General features: G+C 48.5%; 1 protein-coding gene across 1 annotated transcript in view; it reads right to left on the minus strand.

Annotated features, from left to right (window-relative positions):
- Positions 1 to 16,300, minus strand: part of NATD1 (N-acetyltransferase domain containing 1) — a 36,677-nt gene extending 20,377 nt beyond the window's left edge. Inside the window, exon 1 of the mRNA XM_024205251.2 lies at positions 16,031 to 16,300. Coding sequence (XP_024061019.1) covers positions 16,031 to 16,127 — 97 coding nt within the window. The 5' untranslated portion in view covers positions 16,128 to 16,300. The remainder of the gene's footprint in view (positions 1 to 16,030) is intronic.
- Positions 16,301 to 25,607: the final 9,307 nt, after the last annotated feature.

A 25,607-nucleotide genomic window follows, 5' to 3' on the forward strand; every position in this document is an offset into this window, starting at 1 on the left:
GGACCTCCCGCAGGCATGCCGCCGAATGCGCGGGACCGGCGGACCTCCCGCAGGCATGCAACCGAAGGCGCGGGACCGGCGGACCTCCCGCAGGCATGCCGCCGAAGGCTGCCTGCCTGCCATGCTTGGGGGGGGCAAAAAAGCTAGAGCTGCCCCTGGTCAGACGCATGTGGAGAGAGAGAGACTCTCTACTCTTAGTTATGGTTGCCAGCCCCATCCGTGCCCGCTGCAGCCCTGCGGAGAAGCGTGCTCAGTCGCTGTGATGGGAGGGCACATGCACAGTTCGGTCAGCACTAGGGACTACGAGAGGCTCGAGCACGCTCACTGAGGGCGGAATCTTCGTGAACGTAGGCATTAAACTCTAACAAGCCTCTGCTGGTCATGTGTAAATTGAAGTTTTTCAAAGGCTGATAACTTGGCCAGATTTGAGCAGATTTTCCTGGGGATGGCAAAAGGCACATCCCTGACACAAAGACCACCCTGCTACCAAATTTCAAGGCACTTCTCAATGGCATGGAGGTATTAGAGCTTTTCAAAGCAAAGGTTGCCAGGATTTTGTTTAGATGGCAAAGCAATATATTTTCCCCTAGCCTCGTTCTTGGAAAAGGCAGAGTTGTTTTGGCTGATTTTATTTATTTATTTATTTAAACTCTTCCAGAGGCAGAAAACCAACATGGAAAGTTTCAGTCCAAATGGTTAAAGTTTGGCAAAGTTATAAGCAACTGACAACAGTCTTATAATGGGAAGTGTCAAGCAACCTTAACAATCGGCATTACTACCAGCCCAGCTTGTAAAGTCACATTTTCTTGAGTCGGCAGAACATCTCAAGCTCCATTAAAGTCAATGGAATTTAAGCACATGCTTCAGTGCTTTGTTTAATCAAGGCCAAACGCTTATAGTCGATTAATATGGTACTGCATAAGACCCCGAATCCAGCAATGGGTATCCCAGCAGCTGTACGGTTTGTCCTTCGCAAAGTCCCATTGAAGTCAGCGGGACGCGTGCTTATGACCCTTTGCAGCGTCACCACCTGTGTCATTAAACACACAGCATAAAGATACTGAATCAGAACGTGCAATACAATCCCATTCACGTGGCTGTTGGGGCCTTCTCTTTTATCGTTCTTGGCTTTTTGTGCGTGTGCGATTTCCGCTTTGCAACCTTAACATTGCACCAACCCCGCTTCTTGCACGTAGCACAGGGCTGTGGGTAGATGCATGAATTGGTTATTATTATTGCCATGTGTTCACTGTGCGACTGAATCTGACACAGCCACAGGCCAGAACATGAACTGCATTTTTCAGCTGGAAGGAAACAAACATCGAAGAGATGATTTTTCCATATTCATTCCACCCACAGCAATAAGCACTTGCATCTTGCCGGTCTGCCATTACCTATCCCCTCCCCCCCAGTCTCTTGGGAGAGAGACTTACAGAGAGGTCTTAGTTGTTCAAATGAAAGCTTTACATAGCATGGAAGTGCCACTGATGATGCTGGGAAATGAGACGGGATTTTTCTTCACTTTATCTCCGATGCAGCATCTGGTTTTCAGTGGGGTTCCTGCCTTTTCTTCCCCCATTTTTCTCCTCTCTCTTTCTCCCCGTTTTTTTTTAAACCATACATGATTTTTCAGCTCCATGGATGAGGCAGAGGGAGGTCAGGCGACTTTCCTGAGGTCGCACAGCGACTCAGGGGCTCAGCCAGTATTAGAATCCAGGCGCCTCCTTTGTTCCAGTCACGACACTCCCAGTCCGATGCTACCTGTGCCGGTTGCAGCCCAGTGGCGATAGAGCTCCAGAGGCAGGAGAGGAAGGGACAATCTCATTTGTAAGAATTCAGAGGACAGGGTGGTTACAAGACACCCACACCTGATCTTCACAGCGCTCCCACCACTGTCAGAAGTAGCAGCACCGTACCCGTGCCAAGAGCAGTGGGAGGAGAGTTGCTGAAAAAGCCCCCAGCCCGGACACTACAGAATGAAAAATGATTCTGAGAGGTTATGACAGAAGCTCCTTCCCCACTCCACAATGGCAAGAAAGGAGGCATCACCTGAAGCAACTGGACTTCAAGACACCAGGAAGTTCAGCCAGCCTGAATAACTGGCCATCTGCAAGGGGACTCTCTCACCAGCGGTCCCACGTGTTAGCAAGCCCAAGAGTCTGTCTGTCTTGGAGAGGATTTAATGCTGCACTAATGGTGTTTGATCAGAGCGCGCCGGGAGGTCTCTTCTCCACAAAGGAGCCTTGGACAGAGGATGGACCATCACATGGGCTGATTGCAACCAGAAGAGCGCATGCAATGCAGATTATATAGCTGACGGAGTAGAGCATAAACCCTTCTACCCCAGTTTAGGGAAGGCACAAAGCGACGTGAACAGCGTATGTCCCTGGTTTCTGTTCTCTTCAGGAAGCGTGGAGATTAACTTGCATAAAACCCACAACTACACAGGCTTCAGAGAACCATGTAGACCTACAGCACAAGCCCCCCACCCCTGTTGCTTGCCACCCACCACACCCAACAGCTTATGATCAGAACAGGCCCTTATGCAGCGGTGGAAGCAAGGTGGCAAACTTAGGCTTTAAACCAGCTCCCACAGACACGCCTAGAAAACTGCCAAGGTCTTCAGGGGCAGCACCTAATGGGACAGATCCCCAGCAGACGCAGAGGAAAGTAGCTCCAGTTTGCACATGGATTGGGTGTTGCCAGGGTGCAACTGTAGCTCTTGTTCATTCAGTCTGGTGGGGCTGACAGAGGTATCAGAAGCGGGGGGGGGAAGGTTGGCACCAGCTGCCAAAGGGTGGCAGCAACTTAGCTTCGCTGCTGCTCAAAGTGCCAAGTCCACTGGACCCAATTCACCCCAGGACCACTGGATGTAGCAGGTTCAGCAGGATTTCAATGGACGGACTGCAGCAGGCAGCACCAGGAAAGACGTTAACTGCCTTCCCCCCCCACATCTGGGCATGGGAAAGAGCTCCCCCTATGGAATAATGGGTCAGCTCATCAGAGGGCAGAGAATGCCTCATCAGCAATCAGGAGACATCCTGGGGTGGGTGAGCATAAAGCCATGCGGGGTAGGCGGACGTTAGGCCGGATGAGGTTAGAGTTCCCTAGTGAGAAGCGGGACCCAGACACTAGAAAGCAGTAGACACCCCTTGCCAACCATCCCGAGAGACATGCCCACCAACAGGACGCCATCAGCATGTGACTGGCACGAGTGGGCTAACCTGGACTTAGCTTTGCCAGCCCGTTAGCCGGCAGGGCAATGCCTCCTGCTCTCACCCTCTGAACAATGAGGGCTGTTCTGGGCAGTATCAATACCAGGAAGCCTCCAAGCAGGGAAAACAATAGAGCAGGCAGCGCCAGGGTGGGGGATGGAGCAAAAGGCTGCTCTGTTCCAGGGAACACCAGGGATCGCCAGCCGGGCAGCCCTGGAAGGCCAGTTATGGTCTCACATGGGCTCTCCCTTCGATCCCAGGATTTTGCTTAACACTTTTGTGCATTCGGGTGCTAAAACCTGGAAGAGATCAAATCGGGAATGCTGACTGATGATGAGGCACATGGCGAGGGGGGCGGGAGAAGGAGGGGAAGGGGAGAGAGACACACAGACAGACAGCAGGAGACCAGTAACTCTGCACCTTTGTTACTTTGCATTTATTCAAACACTCTGGATTCTCAGTCCCTTTCTGGGCCAAATTCAGGAGAGAGTCTAAGCTGGTATGAACTCCGCCTTCCTCCCCTTCAGCTCGCATGTCACACCAGCAGAGATTCCCGGACAGTGTTCCCAACCTCGTCGGTACTGGGACACTCTCCACCTCCTGCCATCCAGGAATATGGGAAGGGCAAAGTGGTCATGAACTCTCCCCGCCCCCACAAGTCACAACTGGCAGGTTGAGAAGCTGTGCCTTAGACAAACACACATCACCTCCGAGTTTGGCCCACGGTGCTTGACAGGCTGAGCTGGTGTAACTCACACGGTGCGCAGCCACAAGGAAGGTGTGTAACAAGATCAGCAGCTACGGGCAGGTGTGAGAAGGTGTAGGTCATGTTATTCACACCCTGAGGGGATCAGCCTGTCAGGGACAGCATGAAGGTCTTTGTAACCCACCTCTTGGAATCTATCTGCCTACCCCCAGTCACTACAGTACCAGAGCACCTCACAGTCTTCAGTGTATTTAGCCTCACAACACCCTTGTGAGGCAGAGCAGAGCCGTTATCCCCGTTGTACTGATAGGGAAACTGAGGCACCGGGAGACGAAGTGACTGTCCCACAGGAAGCCTTTGGTGGAGCAGGGAACTCCGAGTCCCAGGTTAGTGCCCTAACTAGCAGGCCTCCCTACTCCCAGTGGCGTTTCTGCCAGCTCCTCCATATTCTGCACAGAAACGTCACTCTAATAATGATTTATCACCGTGGGAATCTGTTCTTCATCCAGCCCCAGGGACTCTACTTAAGGGCTTCTGTCCCCCTGCACAGGACTAGTCAGAAAGTTGTCCAGCCGAGGTGTGTTTTATAAGCTGCCTGACTGAAAAAAATAAACTTCACTAAGGCCACAACACCCCCACGCAGAGCCTCCGGGTGGGGGGTGGGGGAGAGACATCAGAGAAAGGCCAAGATCCTCCGAGACTGCAAAGAACATGGAACGGCAGCCAGGGAAGTTACAATTCCGCTGTAACAGGGAATTCACAAACCAATCAGGGAGACAGAGCCATTGCCGGGTTCCAGCATCCATCCCCTCCTCTAGGCCAGGAAGGCAGCTCCGGCTGTTACAGCTTTACTGCTGGGGAACTTGGCTGTCTGCAAACCAAGGAGGGGAGTCCAGCTGGAATGCACAGGACGCCTCGGAGCCTGCCCCACAGCCCGGGGTCTTGAGATACTTTGGCACAACAGGCCTGTTGAACTCAGTCAAGAATGGAAGGCTGCCCCCGTACACGCACTATCAAGAAGCCACCACAGTGCTATATATCCTACAATGTATATAATATCCTACAGCGTGCGTTCCTGCAGAGAACTGGACCTGGGAGAGGAGCTAATTTAGGAGAACGACCAGAGATGAAATGTTAGATTTAAAGGGAGCAGCCCCTCAACCCCATAGGTAGGTTTGGGAGGCTTAGATTTTTCATCGGTAAAGGTCAATTTCACACACACACAAAACCGACCATCAAATATTTCCACCGATAATAACTGAAATCTACAGATTGGCAAAGGAAGAAAAATGGTGCTTGAGAACTTAAGAGTCAAAATCCAGCGAGTCAGACTTTTGAATTAGGCTTCTTACAAAAAGGACTAGCAAACGAATGGCAGAAACAGGTCTGATCCATGCCACCCCCACCAAACGTGTGCTCGCCTCTTCTCTCCCTCACCCAGTGGTGGCTCCTAACCCAGCAAGCCTTGGGAGCAGCTCATATATACAGGTCTGCAACCTCCTGCTGCCCCAGGCATTTCCTCTGCTCCTCTGTTCCATGTGCAGCCCAGCCTGATGGGGCCCAAAATGGGCATCCCCAGCCTCCGTCCTGAGCAGATGAGGAGCAAAAGGAGGAAGAGATCTAAACCAGGGGTCGGCAACCTTTCCGAAGTGGTGTGCCGAGTCTTCATTTATTCACTCTAATGTAAGATTTCGCGTGCCAGTCATACATTTTAATGTTTTTAGAAGGTCTCTTTCTATAAGTCTAAAATATATAACTAAACTATTGTTGTCTGTAAAGTAAATAAGGTTTTTAAAATGTTTAAAAAGCATCATTTAAAAATTAAAATAAAATGCAGAGCCCGCCGGACCGGTGGCCAGGACCCGGGCAGTGTGAGTGCCACTGAAAATCAGCTCATGTGCCGCCTTCGGCACGCGTGCCATAGGTTGCCTACCCCTGATCTAAACACTACAGAACAGAAGAGAGAAACATTCCTTCTCCCTCACTCTGTTGTGTGTGCAATGAGGAGCGGGAAGGGTGAATGTACAGGGCAGGGCGGTTGAAGGGCACAGGAAAGATGCATCAATTCATAGCAAGATGGGCTGCAAGAACAACTTGAGAACAATCGCCTTAATAGCTTTTGCATTAGCTTACAGGGTCACTGGGCGCCCACTACCTAACTCACCCCTTTGGGACACACCAGGGGTATGGAAAATACAAACAGTCTATAAAGACCACCACCAGCACGTGCTACTTTCGTCCAGGGCCCTTTCTGAGCGAATGGGGCAAAGCACAGACATTTCGAGCCAGAGTCTGGATTCTCTTCCTTGATTCTTTCTTGTTTTCCCATCTCCCAGGGCTCCAAATTTCCCTCCCCATCCAGCCCAAACAGCCACATCCCGGAGAGATGTAGTTATATGGCCAAAAGCTTCCTGGAGCCCTCTCACCTCCAGTCAGATGCCTGCGATTCACAGTCCAGGATTCCCCTGCAGCAGTGACCGTGGCTGAGTAAGAGACTGAGTGACATCAGATGACTTTTCATGCCACGTTGTAAAGCTTTGCCTATGAGAAACGGAATGGATTGAAACCCGTTGACTTTGGGAATGAGGGGGGGAGCCATTCAATTAACTGACCCGAGATCAGCTTTGGAAGTCGTGGCAGAAAAGTGAATAGCCGTACTGGGCTTTTTAGGACGCAGACGTGGTGGTTGACTGAGTTTGCCATGTGTAATGAAGTATCTCTACGTTTTACATGTAAGACATGGCCTCAGCGTCTGGGTCCCTCCCGGTTGCTATTGCTTGACAGAGGCGCAGTCTAACGGGGGAATTTACAAAGGATTTCCACCGGTGCTAATGCTGTGTTAACGTTAATGTTGAATCAGTGCATTCCTGGCACCAGCAGGAATTTTTAAGACCAAGACCTTAGACTCCCCAGTGAAACTTATCAGGCAAGTTTCCCGAGCACACATTCCAGCCAGTTCCGGATGGTTCCAGAAACATGCCTATGGCAAAGAGATGATAAATTTGAAATGAACCAAGCAGGGTTGGCAGGGAGAGGTGCAACATCGGCAGGTACGTTAGGCGCAGGATGACCATGTCAGGGATATAAACCCTCTTGCATCTGGGCACAAACAAACCGCCAGCTGACAGGGTGAGGAGTCCGTTCCCCCACTCTGGGGATCCTGGCTCCTTCCTCTGACGCATGTCTCATTTCAAGACAAACTAGGAGCACAGGGGCACAATCTCAGGCATCGGGATCACTAGGAAAAGAGGTGTGTTCTCACCACGTTAGTGAACACCTGGTAACTAATGAGGGAAACACCTAGTGCAGGCAAAGTCAAAATGCGCTACTGAGATTCAGGCTGCATCACATAAGTGAGCTCTGAATAGCTTCATAGCTCCTAGGAGAGGAGTTGGTGACATCATGGAGCAGGGATCATGCTTAGGAGCCCCGATCTAAGGGCTACAATTGAGCCTTGCAGAACAGATGCAGGAGTAGCATCTCCTTGTCCCGAAAGAAGTCGCCCTGTCAAAGCAGTCCCTGCAGGACAGAAGAAAGTTAAGAGACTGGACCACCTTCTCCTCTCCGTCAGGCTCCTGGCCTTGCTGCAGTGCAGAGGGAGGGTGGAGTCAAAGGGGGAGAAGCAATCTCCATAGCTAATGAATCCTGAACTTGAGTCAGGCAAGCTGAACAGCGCCTCACCTTTGCAATCAGTCATCAGCAATATTCAGTTACAGCCAGGTAAACCAAGACTTTCCACCCAAGACAGTCAAGGGCTTTGGCCTCCCACCACAAAACCTAGATTCTAGCAACATATCTGCTCAGCCATCCCCACAAGCTGTGGTCAGGCACTTAGTGAGTTGAGAGATCAGCTTCTTCCATGAGCTAAACCGTTTCAGAAGGGACGAGAGGCGGGGCAGAAGAGAGGGAGAACGTGCATCTCAGAAATCTGATGAGCAGATACGTGACAAACTGCCGTTCACAGACTAGCTATCAGATCAAAGGGCTCTGCTCCTTTATGAACTCTGTTGGTTTGGTATGAAGAAAGCGTATTTAGCAGATCTAGTCTTTGCATCAGGACAGTTTCCTCTTGCATTGCTGTCTCGTGATAGTACCTTGGGAGTTTATTGCTTTCTCAGGTACCCCCAAAAAGAATTTCACCGCATGAGAAGAAATACATGCATCTATTTCTCTGAATGAGAGGTTTTCCCCTCCAGACACTCACAGCAAAAGCTCCGTTCCTTTCAGGGTACTGGTTTAAGTGAGTCACATTGTGCAGTGGGGTGAATGATTCAGATAAGATAGAATAAGAACTTAGAATCAGAACTCTTGAACTTTCACCTAGAAATTAAATGGAACCTGAATCTTTGATTAAATGAACTAACTCTGCCGAATCACCACAACGTCATTTTCACATACCTCTCCTGCCCCTAAAGGGGCTCTGCTAGCGCTGTAGGAGACTGGGGATCAGTTACAAACTCTTGAGGTGTGAGTGCTGCAAACCAATGTGACTGAAAAATGAAGCGTGATTCTCTTTGGTGCCATCCCAGCTCACAGTTAAGTTTCCCCCTTGGCCAGCTGAGAGGTTGAATCCCTGACTTCCCTACCTGTGCAAGGTCCACATTGATCCTCTCTTACACAGATATGCCACAGCAGGAATCGCTCCCTCTCCACAGGACGGAAAAGTAATGGTCACCCGGGATGGGTGAGATCAGAACAAGGTGCCTAAGCTTGCTACCAAGGCAATTCAGGCATTTATTTTCATGGCCTGATGCACAGGGGGGAGTTCAGAGGGGACTCGAAGGCCATGCTTAGGCTATGGGTTCTTTGCCAGGCCAGCTCTATGGGATGGGGTGTATGCCCCACATCGGCCCTGAGAGAGCGGAATTAGGCCAGGCAGGTCCAATCACTCAAGTATGTGGAAAACGAGGAAGATTTAGGCTGTGTGGAGAGCTTTGATCAGAAAGAAGCTCACCTGTGAGGGAACAGGCAGGGGATTCTATAAAGCCAGGAGGCCAGCAAGAGTGGGAGCAGCAAGGAGGAAGCCTGTTGTCTCTCTCCCTGGAGTAAGGGAGAGTATACTAAGCATACTAGATGTGATAAATCGACCCCCGCTGGATCGATCGCTGCCTGCCGATCCGGCGGGTAGTGTAGACAAGCCCTAAGCCAGCGGCTCTCAAACTTTTTTACTGGTGAACCTTTTCACACAGCAAGCCTCTGAGTACGACCCCTCCCCCTTATAAATGAAAATCACTTTTTTATATATTTAACACCATTATAAATGCTGGAGGCAAAGCGGGGTTTGGGTTGGAGGCTGACAGTTCACAACCCCCCATGTAATAACCTCGCGACCCTCTGAGGGGTCCCGACCCCCACTTTGAGAACCCCTGCCCTAAGCTCTCTGGGGGCAGGGATGGTATTACTGTACTCTGCTTGGGTGCCCCCACCCTGGCTGGTCCCGAGGCAGTATTGCAATAAAGGTGATCATGTGCAACTTGCCGACACGCCTTTCCTTCGCACGTTACCTCCTGAATTTGGCCCTCTGAACGTAAGAGCGTCTGAGTCAGTGCAACTAAGCAGCTGAGGGGTCAGAAGAGAGGAGTGAAGCAAGAAACACAACTAAGAGGATGATGTAACGAGGTGTAAAGCAACCCTCCCACCCCCGGCTTTTTCTGGCTCCTCGGCATGTGAATCACGGAGGTATCAGTAGGTCTAAGGGAGTCTGACCAAATAAAATGGAATCTAAGGCTTTGTCGGCACTGCGGGGGTTGCACCATTACACTCCTTTGCACACCTCCTCTGAATTTAGTTCCCAGTCTTACAAAACGAAACAAATCAAGCCCAGCCCTTCAGGAAACGCTCTGTAGATCTAAGACCTGCTAAGCACACTAGCGAGCTGCTTGCAGAGGTGCTCAACGGCTGCAGCCCTCATTGAGTCGTGGGGCTCGGCCCCTCTTAAAATCAGGCTGGAAGTGCATTCAGCGCATGGGACTAGGGTTTTTTTTTTTAATATACAAGAGTTTCATTGAGTCAAACGTGACGTGGTCACTTAGCAGCTAACCCTTCCCCACCAAGAGGAGAACACATGGCATCTGTTCCGGGTCTTAAGATCACAAGCCCATCCAGCTCCACCTTCCCTTCGAGATGAGACCTTGTGTAAATCGCGGGTTATTAAAATAAAGTCGTCAGGGCAGCACCAGGGTAAGTGCTGGCATTTCACAGGAGATGGACACCCGCCGCGTCCCCCCTCCCCACAAACGGCTGTGACTTTTCCAACAGTGGATAGATGGAAGCAGACGTCCCCGCTTCCTCCTCCTGGCTGAGGCCCCGGCTGCTCTGGGGGAGTAGTGGGCTGGTCCTGTCCCAGAGAGGGGTGGATAGGTGGCAGCCCGGTCCCATCCCGGGGGGTAGAGCGTATGTGGTATAATGGGTAGAGGGGGGTCTTACCACACGGCACTGTCCGTCTGGCCCAGCTCTAGCCAGGCTGCTGGCGCTGCTTCCTGTCTGGCCAGCATGGGATGGGGGGCAGCACCGACAACACACAGGATTTAGGCGCCCCAGACCACCCTGCAGCAGCCTCCAGCAGGCCTAGGGGAGACATGGCAGGAGCTGAGACTGGCATCTGCCACTTGGAGCACGAGCAAGTGTGTGAGGAGGCCCTGCCCTGGCAGGAGTTATCTGGGCAAGACCAGGATCCACGCCCCCGTTGGGGAGGGTCCCTTTCACATACACACTCTGATCCACCCACCCGGGAAGGGCCCCCTTCACACACCTGCTCATGCTCCAAGCGGCTGCTGTGGGGTGGGCCGGGCTGGGGCTCCGAATTGCCTCACCTTGTCAGTGCCGGCCCCGTCTCCCCGCTGGCTAGCCAGACAGGAAGCAGCTGGTGCCAGGGGGTTAGAGTCCCCTTCCCCTCCACCCCGGCCTGCCACGAGCAGCCATATTAGCCCAGGGCTGTGATTTTCCCAACAGCAGGGAGGGGGAAGTGGACATTCCCACTTCTGCCTTCATGCTGTAGGAAAAATAAATCACGATACTGGGCTAACTTCACTGTTTCCGGGCAGTCCGTGAAATTGGAATTTACTCAGCGCTGCCAGACGGCCGGCCAAAACGGAGTTTGTGTGTAACAAAAGAGTGCTGTCTCGCCAGCTTCTCACCCTCTCCACTTTCAAACGGCTCTCTGGCTTTAGGATGTTAGTCACTACTACTGCTTGAGACTTTCGTGAGGAGCATGAGGCCACGAAGGAAGGAAGGTCCAATGGGTAGGGTGCTAGTCTAGGACTCAGAAGACCTGGGGTCATTTCCCTGCTCTGCTACAGGCTTCCTGCGTGACCTCAGGCAAGTCATTTAGCCTCACTGTGTCAGTTCCCTGTCTGTGCAAGGAGAAAACTAGTACTTCCTTCCCTCACAGGGGTGCTACGTTAAAGAGGTGGGAGATGTTCAGATACTAGATAGATGAGACTGAAAGCAGGTGGTCTCTGATGTTTCCCTGCCATTTGCTTCTGCATGTTCCAGTCCACAACAGAGCATTGTGTGCACCCAATGCATTGAAGGGTAGGGCTGACACGAGCTGCTGCCTTTGGGCCAAATTCTGATCTCAGTTACACTGGCGTAAATCCAGAGTAACACCTCCAGACTTTGTCAGTGAATCTGACTCCAACTTTGGTAAACTGGCACAGTTCCTTAAAAATAGGTAGAAGCCACTCCCAGGGAATGGTTTTATTTTCTCCTCACTAGATCATTCCCCAGCTCTCAGCCCAGAGAGGAAATGCAGATCGGACAGTATTCCTAAACTTTGATGGCTGGGGAGTTCAAAGAGGATCATTAAAGCTGTTAGAGGAAGTGACTGCAGAAGAGAAAGGCAGAATTAAGAGGAACAAATTGTTCTAAGAAGCTACTGCATCGTCTGATCCAGGGAGCACTCTACCAAGAGCAAGACCAGATTTCTTAGCAATGACACCAAGCAACTGGCATGTTACTACGGAGAAAACAAACAGACCACAGCATACAGTATTAAGCAGAGACAATGCAACTGCCACTGAAAGGGACTTACTTAGAAAACAGAGGGACTCACTTTTTTTTTTTAAAACAGTTTCCTGTTGAGAATTTACCTCAAGATTAAGTAGTTGGAGAGGACAGCCGTGGTATGTTAAAGGAGCTCTGTCAGCTTAAAAAGAAAATCATATTGTGAACCGTTTTCTTCGCCCATGTTACTAACAACACCTTAGCTGATTAAAAACCCAGTTGGCTTCTTACTTTCTGCATTTCCTTCAGGTGGGACAATGAAACTCAGCAAAGTCTGTTTATAGCCAGTTTCACTTTCAGGTCCTGATGCTTCAGCATTTGGGAGGCAAAGAAGGAATGGGAATGCGTTAAATGGAACAGCTGTTTTTATTCAGGATTTTAGAAGCCATATATGACAAAGAATTTTTGGGGGGAGAAATGGGGGGAAGCTAAGAGTTCCCCCTAAGATGATTAATATGCCTCACGTGAGAGACGAGAATTTCATCATCAGGTTACGCACAGTGAGCAAATGGAAACAATGATGAACCATGAACAGCTATAGATACTGACACGTTCTTAATCTATATACAATTACTTCTGTGTTTCAGGCACACCCAGGGCTGCCGAGAGCGGGTTAGGGCCCCGGTTAAAAAAATTATTTCGGGCCCCCCAGCAAGGGCAGACCGGCTAAACAGGGTCGACGAGAGGGGGAGGAAGCCGGGCCCCCTTCTGGACCGCCGGGCCCCGGTAATTTGTACAGGCTTCCCCCCATACTCGTCGTCCCTGGGCACACCAGTACCATTAGATGCTTTTGAACTAGCAATGACTCCTGAAGCCCATAGATGGTATGTGAGGGGATCAGAGAATGTTGGTACGCCTGCATCATGTTGCATATGACAAGAGCATTGTGATCTGGGTACCCGTTCGAACTCACAGGAGATCCACCTATGTTTGCAGGTTTGCTGTATTAGGGAGAATTCAAACAAGGGCATTAAAGTGCCACTGAGTTACTCACAGCAGAAATGGGACAGATGGAAGGTCTCTCACTGCTAGAGATTTATTATGGCTTGATGCTTGTTTCCATTCTCCTAATGAGAGATGTTTATCTTGTGACTGCGTTCTAGGTTTTGATTTTATACACTAATGGCTAACAATAATATGAAAATAAAAATAGATTGATTGACATTGGGGCAATAAACATGGAGCACATTCGAACGGTTAGGACAAGTTGGTGGTTTTATTCCCAGCTCAGCCACTAATTCATTATGTGACCTTTAGTTGAGTCACTTAATTTTTCTGCACCTCCATTTCCCCATCTGTAGAATGGATACAATACTACTAAATTTCTATACAGTGTTTTGAGCTATGCAGATGAACAATGGCATAGAAGTACTTAACAGTAATATGAGTAGCTCATCATACCATTGCTGAGATGTTGCATTTGGAATCATGGAGGACCAAGTTTTCAAGAGAACTCCGAGCCAGATTCTCACATGCCCCATAGCCAGCAGCAACCACTGAGGCACTGACAGCCAATGCACCGAGCTCTTGAAAATCTGACCACTGGGACCCAATCCAGCTCCCACTGAAGTGATTCTCATTGACCTCACAGGAGTTAAATCAGTCCGATACTGAAGTGACTCATTTTGTGCCAGGCTGAAATTAGCTTATCCACATTACATTTTTGAATTGGTGGTTTTCTGTTTGTTTGAAGTGTATTTTCCACCAGCCCCTTTTCCAGCTGCTGAGGGTCACTTGCCAACAATCTGACTGCCAGAGATTTTAATCTGGAGTACTCTGATGAGAAATTAAATCCCTAATAATCTTCTGCCCATAGTCTTCCCCTCACTTTTTGCACGTGCAAACATTTTAAACAATGGCACCAATTTATGACTCCACAACATAGAGGTTTCCAGTGGGAACCCATCACAATGGATTTATTTTGATCTCTTGCAATTCAAAGAGACTGCTTGGCTTGATCAGTTTCTCTGTCTCCCCATACTCAGCTTGCAATGTTTAGTGTCCTGTCCTGTCCTTCTCACCCATTGCTGAGCCTGAAGATTGCGCTTGTAATTAGTGGTTTAAAAAACAAACAGACAGACAAACGAGAATAAAACGTAGGACTAGTCTTGTTGTTTTATTGAGAATGCCTCCTACTGCACATATAATTTCTGAACTATCCATTGACATTTTTAAGCAATCTACCCTGCAATTTCTGTGGAGCTGGACGACAGGCTATTTTGCTCAACTAAACAAAAAAACAAAACTGAACCAAAACAGCCTTTGGGATCTTTGTATGTTTGGAACTAACCATTAAAACTGGCTGAGAAAATTTTTGCCTGACAACAGGAGATATTGTTGGGTGCCCATTTCTCATTCTTACAGCTAATCAAATGCAGCAAAAGGGATAGCTACTAGGGTCCACATTAGAACCAGATTGTTATGGTATTACTAACTATAATAGGCCCTGATCCTGCAAACACGCCCATAAGTTGTTCTACTGATTTCAGTAGGATTTTTCCTGTGCTAAGTGGTCACAGGGTTGGGCCTATAACAGATCAGATCCAGGACCTCCCCAGCCTTGTGCAAAGAGCTCTCTGCACATGGGTCATGCACTTTTAGGATTGGGGTCTTGGACAGGACTTCAAATTTATTTAGCTACATCAAGCTTTAATTTCTATTTTCTAAATGTTATAGACCAGTTTGTCGCCTGAGGTCCTAATCCTGCAAATACTTACACATGTGCTTAACTTGACTACTGCAAGTAGTCCCACTCAATCAATGAGACTGCTCATAGTAGTCAAGTTAAGTACACCTCTACCCCGATATAACGCGACCCGATATAACATGAATTCGGATATAACGCGGTAAAGCAGCGCTCCGGGGGGACAGGGCTGCGCACTCCGGCGGATCAAAGCAAGTTCGATATAATGCGGTTTCACCTATAACACGGTAAGATTTTTTGGCTCCCGAGGACAGTGTTATATCGGGGTAGAGGTGTATATGCATAAGTGTTTACAGAATTAAGGCCTAACAGTTTTCTTCCTCCTCCTACAACTCTACACTCCAAGGTAGAAATTACTTCTTTTTTTAAATCTGCAACCTGGCTTCTTAACACTTCCATTATGTGCAATTTACTGAGAGCACCAAAGCCAGAGAAGTCACACTCCAAGAAGTTCCCATCTGCATTTAAAATGTTATTTTGTAAGCACCTATCAAAATTATCTCCCCGTCCTGAAAATTGCATGCTATGGATAATCTTTCACATTCCAGGGTAATTTATAGAAAGTCTGCCATTTCCACTCTGTGCCTTTCCACCGCAGTCTAAAAAACAAAAAGGTATTTAACCAACAACCTGCTATCTGCTCCTGTTAGTTTTGAGCACAAGATCCAGGGCTAGTTAGTTGTGTCAGTGAGGGGAGTTTAAATTAAAAAAAAAAAAAAGGATTACTCAGTATATATGGAGGGCTTGGCGATCAAGGCAGTTAACAGAAAAGGGAAGAAGTGGGTAGTATCAACCTTAGTGACCTGTTTATAAATAGAGACAAAGTGGTGAGATAATATCTTTTATTGGACCAACTTCTGTCGGTGGAAGAGACAAGCTTTGGCGATTCACAGACCTCCTGTTCAGGTCAGAAAAGATAACCAGCTGTGCACAGCTAAAAATGTTTATAAATAGATCTTACAGAGACAGGTGTTCCTCTACCAACCTGAGCAGAACAGATACAGCAGCAGTTTACCAGAAAGTAACAAAGACAGGAGAGAGGAATGGGGAAGGTTACCGAGAGAAGAGCTTGCATGGGGAATAGATTGAGGCACGTTCCTTGGACCTTTACCTCCTCTATAGCTCTGATATTCAGTGGCTCTTTGTTGACACCAAAACTAATCTGTTGCATAACCACCCTCGATGTTGCTGTAAAATAATTTAGGGAAAGGAAGAGAGAGAATTCCCTAGCTGTGAGAGGAAAGCCAGTCCCTGGTTTAGCTAGAGGGCACTCTTCTCGTTACCAGCCTCTTTGCTTTACTTGCAAACAAAAGATAGAAAACCGGGGGGGGGGGAGGGTGGAGGACAGCGAGAGAAAGGGAAGAAAGAAAAGTGAGATCCCAGGCTCAGCCGGGACCTTACCATTCAGCCGCACTGTGAATTGTCTCCTCCTGCGATCGTGCTCCACCTGGATGGGGCAGTTCTGCTCCAGGATATTGAGCTGAGCTGCATGTGCCATGTTGCTGGGTGGGCTGTTTCTTGGAATTTTGGTTGTTGTTTTTTTCCCTAACGTCTGTGCGGGGACAGAGAGATGTAGTTATTTCTAGGGCTGGACCAGCTCCTTCTCTCCCTGGTCAGCAGGGGGAAGGTACAGAACGATGACCGGCGGGGAGAGACATGATGTGCGCCTGCTGAAACTGACACACACACAGAGAGACACACAAAAAAGCCAGGAAATCAGCTGTGAACTCACGTGCTGACCTCACAGCCAATGCCCGAGCAGCCTTTTTGTTTTGATACATTCCATTCGACTCTTAAAGGAACACTGCACCTTGAAACCCACCCCCATTCCCGCACCTTCTCCTCCTCTCCCCCTCCTCAGATATATAGAAGTGAACTTCTCTGCTGAAGGAAAAAGAATCATGCTGTCTTAAGAAAGGCGGTAGTTTTATGATTCATTTCTCCCTCCCCCCAAGTGATTCATTCCCTCCTTAGAAATGACAGAGCCTGCTGATTGTCCTCAAGAGGCATCTGAACTCACCTGACATCACAGGCTTCCCTGCTCTGTGACACAATGGAAATCCGAAATCATTTCCTTTCTTTCTGTGGGCTTACCTACACGGGGAAATGTTCCGGCACAGCTATGCCAGTCAATTACACCACTCTAGTTATAGCAGTGTAAAGCCCCGTGTGGACATTCTTATTACAGAATGAAAGTGCCTTTTTCTGGTTTAACACACGTTTGAAAGCAGTTGAGGGAATACACCTGTTTCCAAGGCACATATTTTCCTCTGTGGGTCGCGAAATCATGATGAGTGATGCCACAGAGCTCACTTTAATTAACCAGTTAAGTTACACTATTTTGCAAAAACAGAGCTAGAAACAAAGTTATACACTGCAAAAACAAAGCCGCTGCGGAGGACAAAGTCCCTGTGCAATCTGTCTTCTGAATTGAACAGGCTCACAAGTATTAAAAGAAAACATGTTCTTTGGCTTCGCCATCTTACAGGATACAATCAGTGTTGAAGATTTAAAAATAATTAAACTGCATAGTCGGTGATTTTTACGGTGGTTTCAAATCATGCGCTATCTGAAAGATAGAGGGCCCGATTTCCCACTCGCTTACAGCCAGCTGCTGCTCCCTTACCCTGAGCCCCCTGGCCCTGGAACAAGAGCTGCTGCGCTGCCACCCTTCCCTTCCCTACTATGCGGAGGTGGCTGTCACAAGAAGCAATAGAGCCATCTCCACCATCTTTTTGCCAGCAGTGAGTTCCCCTGCAAGAGGGGAATTCTTCACTGCTTCTCTCCAGACTCCAGCTGCTTTTAGTCCACTTTGTGCTGTGTTCATAGTGAAAAGTGAATTTAGCAGACCAGACAATCCAGGTCCTTTATTTAGGCCATGATCCTACAGTGAACTCCATGTTGGAAACCTCTGTGTCCATGCAGTGCCCTACTGGTGCAGGGATTTGTCAGTGCAGACCTCATTACAGTATCCCAGTCTTGAGTGAATCTCAGACAGATGTTCCTTCTCTATACTAACCCATTGGGCACTGGATTATACCCCATTTGATGCTGCATAAATCTAATCTAAGTACCTAGGTAGAGACCTAACACAAGTTCCCAGTATACATTTATCTGATAGTTTTCAGACAATGCATAGTTAGACTGTGGAACTCATTGCCAAGGAAGTTGTGCAAGCCAAGAATTTAGCAAGATTCAAACAGGAACTTGACTTTTATATGGATATCAAGAATACCCAGAGTTATCCTCAGACTTCAAGTCTTAGTCCAAGCTTTAGCTGCTAGAAATCAAGATGAGACCTAATGTGGGGGGCAGATTATCCCACAGCTGCCTATTGTGGGGGTCTTGCATCCTCCTCTAAAGCATCTAGTGCTGGACACTATCAGACTGAATACTGGACCAGATGTCCACAGATCGGATCCTGTATGTATGGGCATTCCCATATTCCCATTTTTTTCTCTCTACCAATGAGTGTGATACATTTGAGTGAAACTGCTTTGGACGAACTTAATAAAATACAGTTTAAAAGATTATTGGAGAAGACTACATTATTGTTATTCTGTATCAAATGGTAGGGAACTGGGAATAATAATATTTAATAATTAGTAATACTTTGTCCATCTATAGTGCCTTTAAACCAAAGATCTCAAGGAGATTAACAAACTTGAATTAATTAACGTCATCAAGTCTTTGTCCAAGATCACACCCCACATAAGTGAGGCAGGATGGTCCAGTGGTTTGCATGTTAACTTCAGGCTCGGTAGACCTGGGTTCAGTTACTTTCTCTGCCTCTGTCACCTTCGGTATGATACTTAGTCCCTGTGTATCTTTTCTCTCTCAGAGGTGTTGCGAGGATATATACAGTAAAGATTATGAGGAGTTCAGACACTAGTAATGGATGCTATATATGTACCTTAGTAGAGGGAGCTAAGCTTAATAGTCCTGACTAGTAGCCCACTGCTATAACTAATAGACAATGCTGTCATCTGCGTAGCTCCAGATAGTCCTGTGAAAGATTTACCAAGAATCATGTGAATTAAATGAAAGGGAGAATTTGATTTAATGTGGACAAAAGCAAGTTCCACACACCTGGATTCTTTCAGCAGCCCCCTGAAAATATGTTGCAATATTAGATGCTATGGATTTATCTTCATGTTGCATGAGGATTATACCCTTGCTAGGACTTCAAAACAGGTACTCAAATGCCGAAGCAGCATCTCTCCCAGTTGAACTAAGGAGAATTCCCAAGTGCTTTTGGTAACTGACATTTCTATCAGATTTCTAGCCACTGAGAGGCAAGACTATTGCATGTCATTGTCTGAGATCCTGGAGTGTTTAGCTGGATGATCCACCACCTACTCACACACTGATCTCTTCATTCCAGAGCCTACAAATCCACACACTGACCCACAGCATGTAATAATACTTTAGAAATGTGTGGTGGCCTTTTAGGAATGTTAAAAATCCATCCCCATATGGAAAATTATAAGAACATTTAAGCTCTGTTGGGAATTTCATCTGTATCTCTGCCTGGTTGCCTCTGCCTCAGGCCAGCAATTAGAGCTACCTCTGACCTTTCAGATACACTTATTCAGCAAAGCAATAGCTGCAGCCTAGGACAATCAGCTCAGACAGACAGAAGGAGTCGCAGGCCGCAGAGAAGGTAAAGGTGCTCAGAATAGGACCTCATCCTAGGAAGATAATGGGAGTTCTGCCATTGACTTCAAAGATCACCAGCATCAATCCCAGAACTGCCTGTTATTCTGTGTCATCAGGATTCAGGCCATGAAATTCCTGCTGGATATTTTTCTTTATTACACTCAAGGATGTTTTGTATATTCTTATACTCTACCTAGTAATGACGTCATGTTACCATATCGAATTTTGATGATAAAATATTGTATCGATACTTCTGCAGCACCTTTCTCATCTGAGGATCTCAAAGCACTTTAGAAACATTAGTTTAACTAAGCTACACAGCAACGTGGGACTTAGATGAGAAATACAGAGGGATTGTTTCATTTAGCCCTTTCAGGGCAACCACCGCTGGTGTGGAAACCAGCACCTGTTTAACAATGCAGAGTAATGCTGCACAGTGGTTTGGGAGAGGAAATGAAGAACAACACTTAATTTGATTTAAACTAAAAGGGAAATTCAGGGAGGCTAAATATAATTACTGGTGATGGAATTTGCCAAGATATGAAGGTTAACACCTCTGCATTTGCAAAAAGTCCCAGAGGCTCCTTAAGACCACAAATGGTCAAGACCTCACAGAATTTACTTTTAACTGGAAAAGCAGCACCTCCAGTAGCAGAATTACTGGTTCAATATTGACGCAGAGGGAAAAGTGCCACCTACTATGTCACCAGCACCACTTCCTGCAGTGGTACCTAAGAGGGTTTTTTCCACTCAAATGCTGATCAAGCCCAGTCCTGTTCAGATCTGGGATCACAGGAGAAGGTGGTGTGGCTGCCAGTCTAGAGTTCAGACTCTATTACTGATTCATAGACTCATATGTTTTAAAGCAGAAGGAATTATTATGATCAGCTAGTTGATCTCTTGCATACACAGGCCAGAGAACTGCATCTAGTAGTTCATGTGTTAAGCCTGATGACTTGTAGTTGAACAAGAGCAGATATCTAGTCCTGATTTAAAGATTTTAAAGATGCAGAATCCACCGTCTTCCTTGGGAAGTTGTTCCAAGGGTTAATCACCCTCACTATTAATAATATGTGTCTTATTCCCAATCTGAATATTTTTAGCTTCAGCTTCCAACCACTGGATCTTGTTTTGTCTTCTCTGCTAGATTAAAGAGCCCTCTAGTACCAGATATTGTCTCCCCCTGTAGGTACTTGTAGACCACCATCAAATCGCCTTTTAACCTTCTTTTTGATAAGCTGAATAGATCCAGCTCCTTAAATGTCTCACTATACATCAAGTTTTCCAGTCCTTTCAACATGCTTGTCGTTGCACTCTGAACCATCTCCCATTTTTCAAAACCCTTTTACCAGTAGTAGTTAATGGAGATATCCCATCTCCTAGAACTGGAAGGGACCTTGAAAGGTCATCGAGTCCAGCCCCCTGCCTTCACTAGCAGGACCAAGTACTGATTTTGCCCCAGATCCCCAAGTGGCCCCTTCAAGGATTGAACTCACAACCCTGGGTTTAGCAGGCCAATGCTCAAACCACTGAGCTATCCCTCCCCCCCAGAGGGCACCAGAACTGGACAGAGTATTCCAGTGATGATCTCACTAATGCCAAATACAGAGGCCATATCACCTCCCTACTCCTATTCAGAGTGCCCCTGTTTATACGTCCAAAGATCACATGAGCCCTTTTGGCCACAACATCATGTTGAGAACTCAGAAATTCGGTAACAGAGGGCTTTTCAATCTAGCAGACAAAGGTGTAACAAGATATAATGGCTGGAAGTTGAAGCTGGATAAATTCAGACTAGAAATAAGGTGCAATTTTTTAACAGTGAGAGTAATTCATCACTGGAACAATTTACCAAGGGCAGTGATGCATTCTCCATCACTGGAAATTTTAAAATCAAGATTGGATGTTTTCCTAAAAAATACGCTTTAGTTCAAACAGAAATTCAGGAAAAACCCGTGACTTGTGTTACACAGGCAGGCAGACTAGATGTTTTCAATGGTCCCCCCATCTTTATAATCTATTCATCTACGTTCAGATGGTTTCCAGCCTGCCTCCTTTTCCAGAGTCACTATTTTCAAGGATGCAAACCCCCATCCCGTAACTATGACCACGATTCTTTGTTCCAACAGTTAGGCCCCTGAATATAGCTGTATTAAAACTGTACCATTATGAGCTGGGAGTAGGGTGACCACCCATGCCAAATTGGGCAGGACAGTCCCCAAATGCAGAGTTCAAGTCCCAGTCCTGGGCTGAATGACTCTGGGACAGCATTTGTCCTGAATTCCCTGCAGCACTCCTCTGCATCTGCCTGAGGCTCAGGGGTGGAGCCAGCTTCTTCCTGCTGGTGGGGGTGGGGGGGGGGGGGGGGGGGGGGGGGGCTGAGGTGTGCCTTAGCCCCCTCACCATGAGGCCCCACCCGCTGCTTCTCCTCTCCCCTGAGGCCCCACTCCCTGGCCAGGCCAGAACCACAGCGGGGCAGTCGTAACAGCTGTCCTGTATGGTGCGTCTCGGGGGGCAGGCACACAGCCCTAGGGCTGCTCTTGGGCATCCCGGCCCCCTGTCCAGGGCAGGTGGAGGGTCTGAGGCTCCCCACAGTGGCCCGAGCTCCCTGGGTGGCTCTTACCATGGCCTGGCTATGGCTTCTGGCCTGGGTAGGGAGTGGGACCTTGAAGGGAAGAAGAGGAGCAGGGTGTGGGGCCTCAGGGGGAAGAGGAGGAGCAGGAGGCGGGGTCATGGAGGGGGTGTCCCTCCATGTGTCCCTCTTTTGCCTTTTGAAAAGGTGTCACACTAGCTGGTGAAACCTCGTTATGGGTTCCTCACTGAGACTGACTGAGAAGCTTGAATACACGCTTCTGTTAACATAATTGTAAGGACAAGCCCCATCTAGGATAAAGGGAATACGTGACCACACCCAGGAATGTTCGGTGAGTATTGTTTTGTGTACAGCTCTGCGTGTGTGAAGGTGGAACACAGTGGACCAGAAAGCAACACAGCCAGCCAGAAGGAGCAGCTGAAAATGCAGTGTCTCACCCTGAAAGGTTTCAGAGTAGCAGCCGTGTTAGTCTGTATCCGCAAAAAGAACAGGAGTACTTGTGGCACCTTAGAGACTAACAAATTTGTTAGTCTCTAAGGTGCCACAAGTACTCCTGTTCTTTTCACCCTGAAAGAAACCTGGGGGGAGGTGGGGTGGGGTGGTGGAGGTTTCTGGCTCAGGGTGCAGGCTGAAAAGAGTTTTCTTGCTGTTGTGAGCAAAAGAATCTGTTTTCTGCTATTTGCTTCCTTGTGTGTACATTCATTGTCAATGAACAAAACTGCATCAAAGAAATACCTGACTACCACAATTTCTGCTCCCAACTGGAACATCCCCAGGGGCCCAAACTAGCCACTGAGGCCAAAAAGGGACCACAGCATAAAAAGTAACTGATTTAATTTCAGACAGCAAATTACACTCCTACCTACTTTAGGCCAGCCCTGTGCTCCACTGGACTTACTTAGCTATTGTGAAAACCATAGTGCAGCCTGGGGTGTCAGAGCAGAGGGAGGGGACAGGGCATCAGGACGGGGTTGGCCCTAAAAACCAAACAGTCTATTTTAGAATGTCAGCTGACAACGGTAAGCTCATTGTAAATGTAAAGTGCTTGGTAAGTTGTTCCAATGGTTAACTACCCTCACTGTTAAAAAATGGTGCCTTATTTCTAGTCTGAACTTGGCTACCTTCAGTTTCCAGCCATTAGATCCCCTATAAGTGCTAAGCATTATGATGCTGATGATTAATGTGTTGAATACCCTTCTCATAGGCCTGGCTATACATTCAGCACTATATGGCTGCCAATTCCAATTCGGATGCGGAAGTCTCCTCTGAACATAAGGTTTAGTGAAACCATTGTGACACCCTAGACCTCTCTTCCCATTGGCTTTCCCTTGGTAGAGATGCACTCAGCAGGACTGTCCCCTCCCACCCTGTGTGCATTCTTCACAGAGACCGGGACAATAAAAGAATTTGTGGAATGAAGGTGGGTGGAGAATATAAAATCCTTATGTGGGTGATCTGTCTGTGCGTGTGTTACTCAGGCAGCTTACTCAGCTTGTCCTTTAAGGCAGAGTTTCCTAGCCTATGTTGCCATTAAAATATGTGGAGGGAAGGTACAGTTGATTAAAGCTCAGGGCAGAGGAGAAGGTTGGTTGGCTGGTTGGCTAAATCACTAACTTTTCTCCACTGGATTTCTAATGAATTTGAGTCCTCTGTGGGTCACATTAAAAAATGTGCTTGGTGGCTGAAGCCTACAGATCCATTTTCAAAAGTGGCCACTAATCATGAGTACTTCCTTTCTTGGGTGCCCTAACTGAGGTACTTGGGGGCTGATTGCCAGAACTGCTGTGCATCCGACACTCCCACCCTCTTGATTTGGAGCTGTGGGTACTCAGCAGCTCTGAAAAGCAGACATGAGATGCCTTAAGTCGGGCTCCTTAAACATGAACGTTTTGACCTTAGCACTTGCTTGATGTTTGTCCATAACACAAAACCCACCACACAGGGCTGAGCCAGGGAGCAAAGCACGGGAGAGATGGGAAAGGAGAGGCACTCATTTAATGCTGCAGACCAGGACAGAGGTAGGAAACAGCAGCATGCCAGAGGGTGATGGGAAAGCAGAGGAGCTCCTGAGGGCTTGTGTGAGCCCAGGACAATGGCAGGGATGATGAGGAAGCAAGAAGGAGCACCGGGAAGTGTCTGTTTTCCCTTGGAAGAAATGCTGGCACTCAGCTCCCTGTTGGAGCAGAGCTGCTGCAAGCCCTCCCTCCCTATGGTCGATAAACCCTGGCTATTAAAATGCAAAGCCAACATTTGTGCTAAAGAAACCTGGAAGGGCCAGCTGTAGAGCTGAAAGAGAGGTTCTCCAGAGTGTCATTAGTTTCTGGCCTCTCTGCTGATGCCCACAACGGGGCCAACTGATGCAGTGATTTTTACCAGGAAGACACTTATCTAGTGGCAACTGGCCAGAGGCCACCAGTCTGTTATCAGACAGTGACAATGCTTGGTTACTCCTATGCTGGATTTGAACCAGTGACCTAGAGGTGGGAGACTTAGTATTTCATTATCAATCTCTGAGCCATTCAGAGACCCTTAAGATATGTCATTTAGCATGGGCTACCTGTCAAATCAGATCCATTTCTTGGCCTAACAACTGTGATCGCCTTAATATTCCTCCCACTAGGTGGCACAATCAGCACAACTGAAATGTCAGTATTCCCGAAACAAGTCTTACAAACAGCCTTCCTATCAATTCGATTCTGCGGAGGTCCTAGGGGCAAGCCAGGGGGTTCTTCCTGGTACCTGGGGTGACAGTGTGGTGAGGCAGAGGATGGGGAGTTATGGATGACCTGCTTCTCCTCTCAATGTGCATACCTTAAAACAGGGATGGGCAAACTTTTTGGCCCGAGGGCCACATCAGGGTTCCAAAACTGTATGGAGGGCTGGGTAGGGAAGGCTGTGCCTCCCCAAACAGCCTAGCCCCCACCCTCTATCCGCCGCCTCCCACTTCCCGCCCCCTGACTGCCCCCCTCAGAACTCCCGACCCATCCAATCCCCCCTGCTCCTTGTCCCCTGACTGCCCCCTCCTGGGACCCCTGCCCCAACCGCCCCCCTGGGACCCCAACCCCTATCCAAACCTCCCTGCTCCCTGTCCTCTGACTGCCCCAACCCCTATCCACACCCCTGCCCCCTGACAAGCCCCCCGGGACTCCCACGCTGATCCAACTGCCCCCTGCTCCCTGTCCCCTGACTGCCCCCCGGGACCTCCTGCCCCTTATCCACCCCCCCCCCGCTCCTCACCACCTTATTATGCCGCTCAGAGCGCCAGGACTGGCAGCTGCGCCACCCGGCTGGAGCCAGCCACACCGCCGCGCAGTCTAGAGCACCGGGGCAGGCTGGCAGTTCTCGCAGCCACGCTGCCCGGTAGGAGCTTGCAGCCCCGCCGCCCAGAGCACTGGCGGCACAGTGAGCTGAGGCTGCGGGGGAAGGGAGCTAGCCTCCCCAGCCAGGAGCTTAAGGACCGGGCAGGTCGGTCCCGCAGGCTGGATGTGGTCCGCGGGCCGCAGTTTGCCCACCTCTGCCTTAAAAGCATGGAGCGTAAACACGACCTAGCTATGTATGGGGGACGATCATTGAATCCATACATGATGCCAGAATCTTGAGAAGGAGACAGTAGGAGCAGGATGAGAGACGGCAGCAGTGTGTGGAGGGACTACAAACCATTAGGGAATTGCAGGCTCTGGAGAAGGGTGGCAGAGTCAGATACAAGAGGAAGGAGAGGCACATGGT

Source organism: Terrapene carolina, unplaced genomic scaffold (genome assembly GCF_002925995.2).
Source record: "Terrapene carolina triunguis isolate 2854851 unplaced genomic scaffold, T_m_triunguis-2.0 Scaffold93, whole genome shotgun sequence".
NCBI lineage: Eukaryota > Metazoa > Chordata > Testudines > Emydidae > Terrapene > Terrapene triunguis.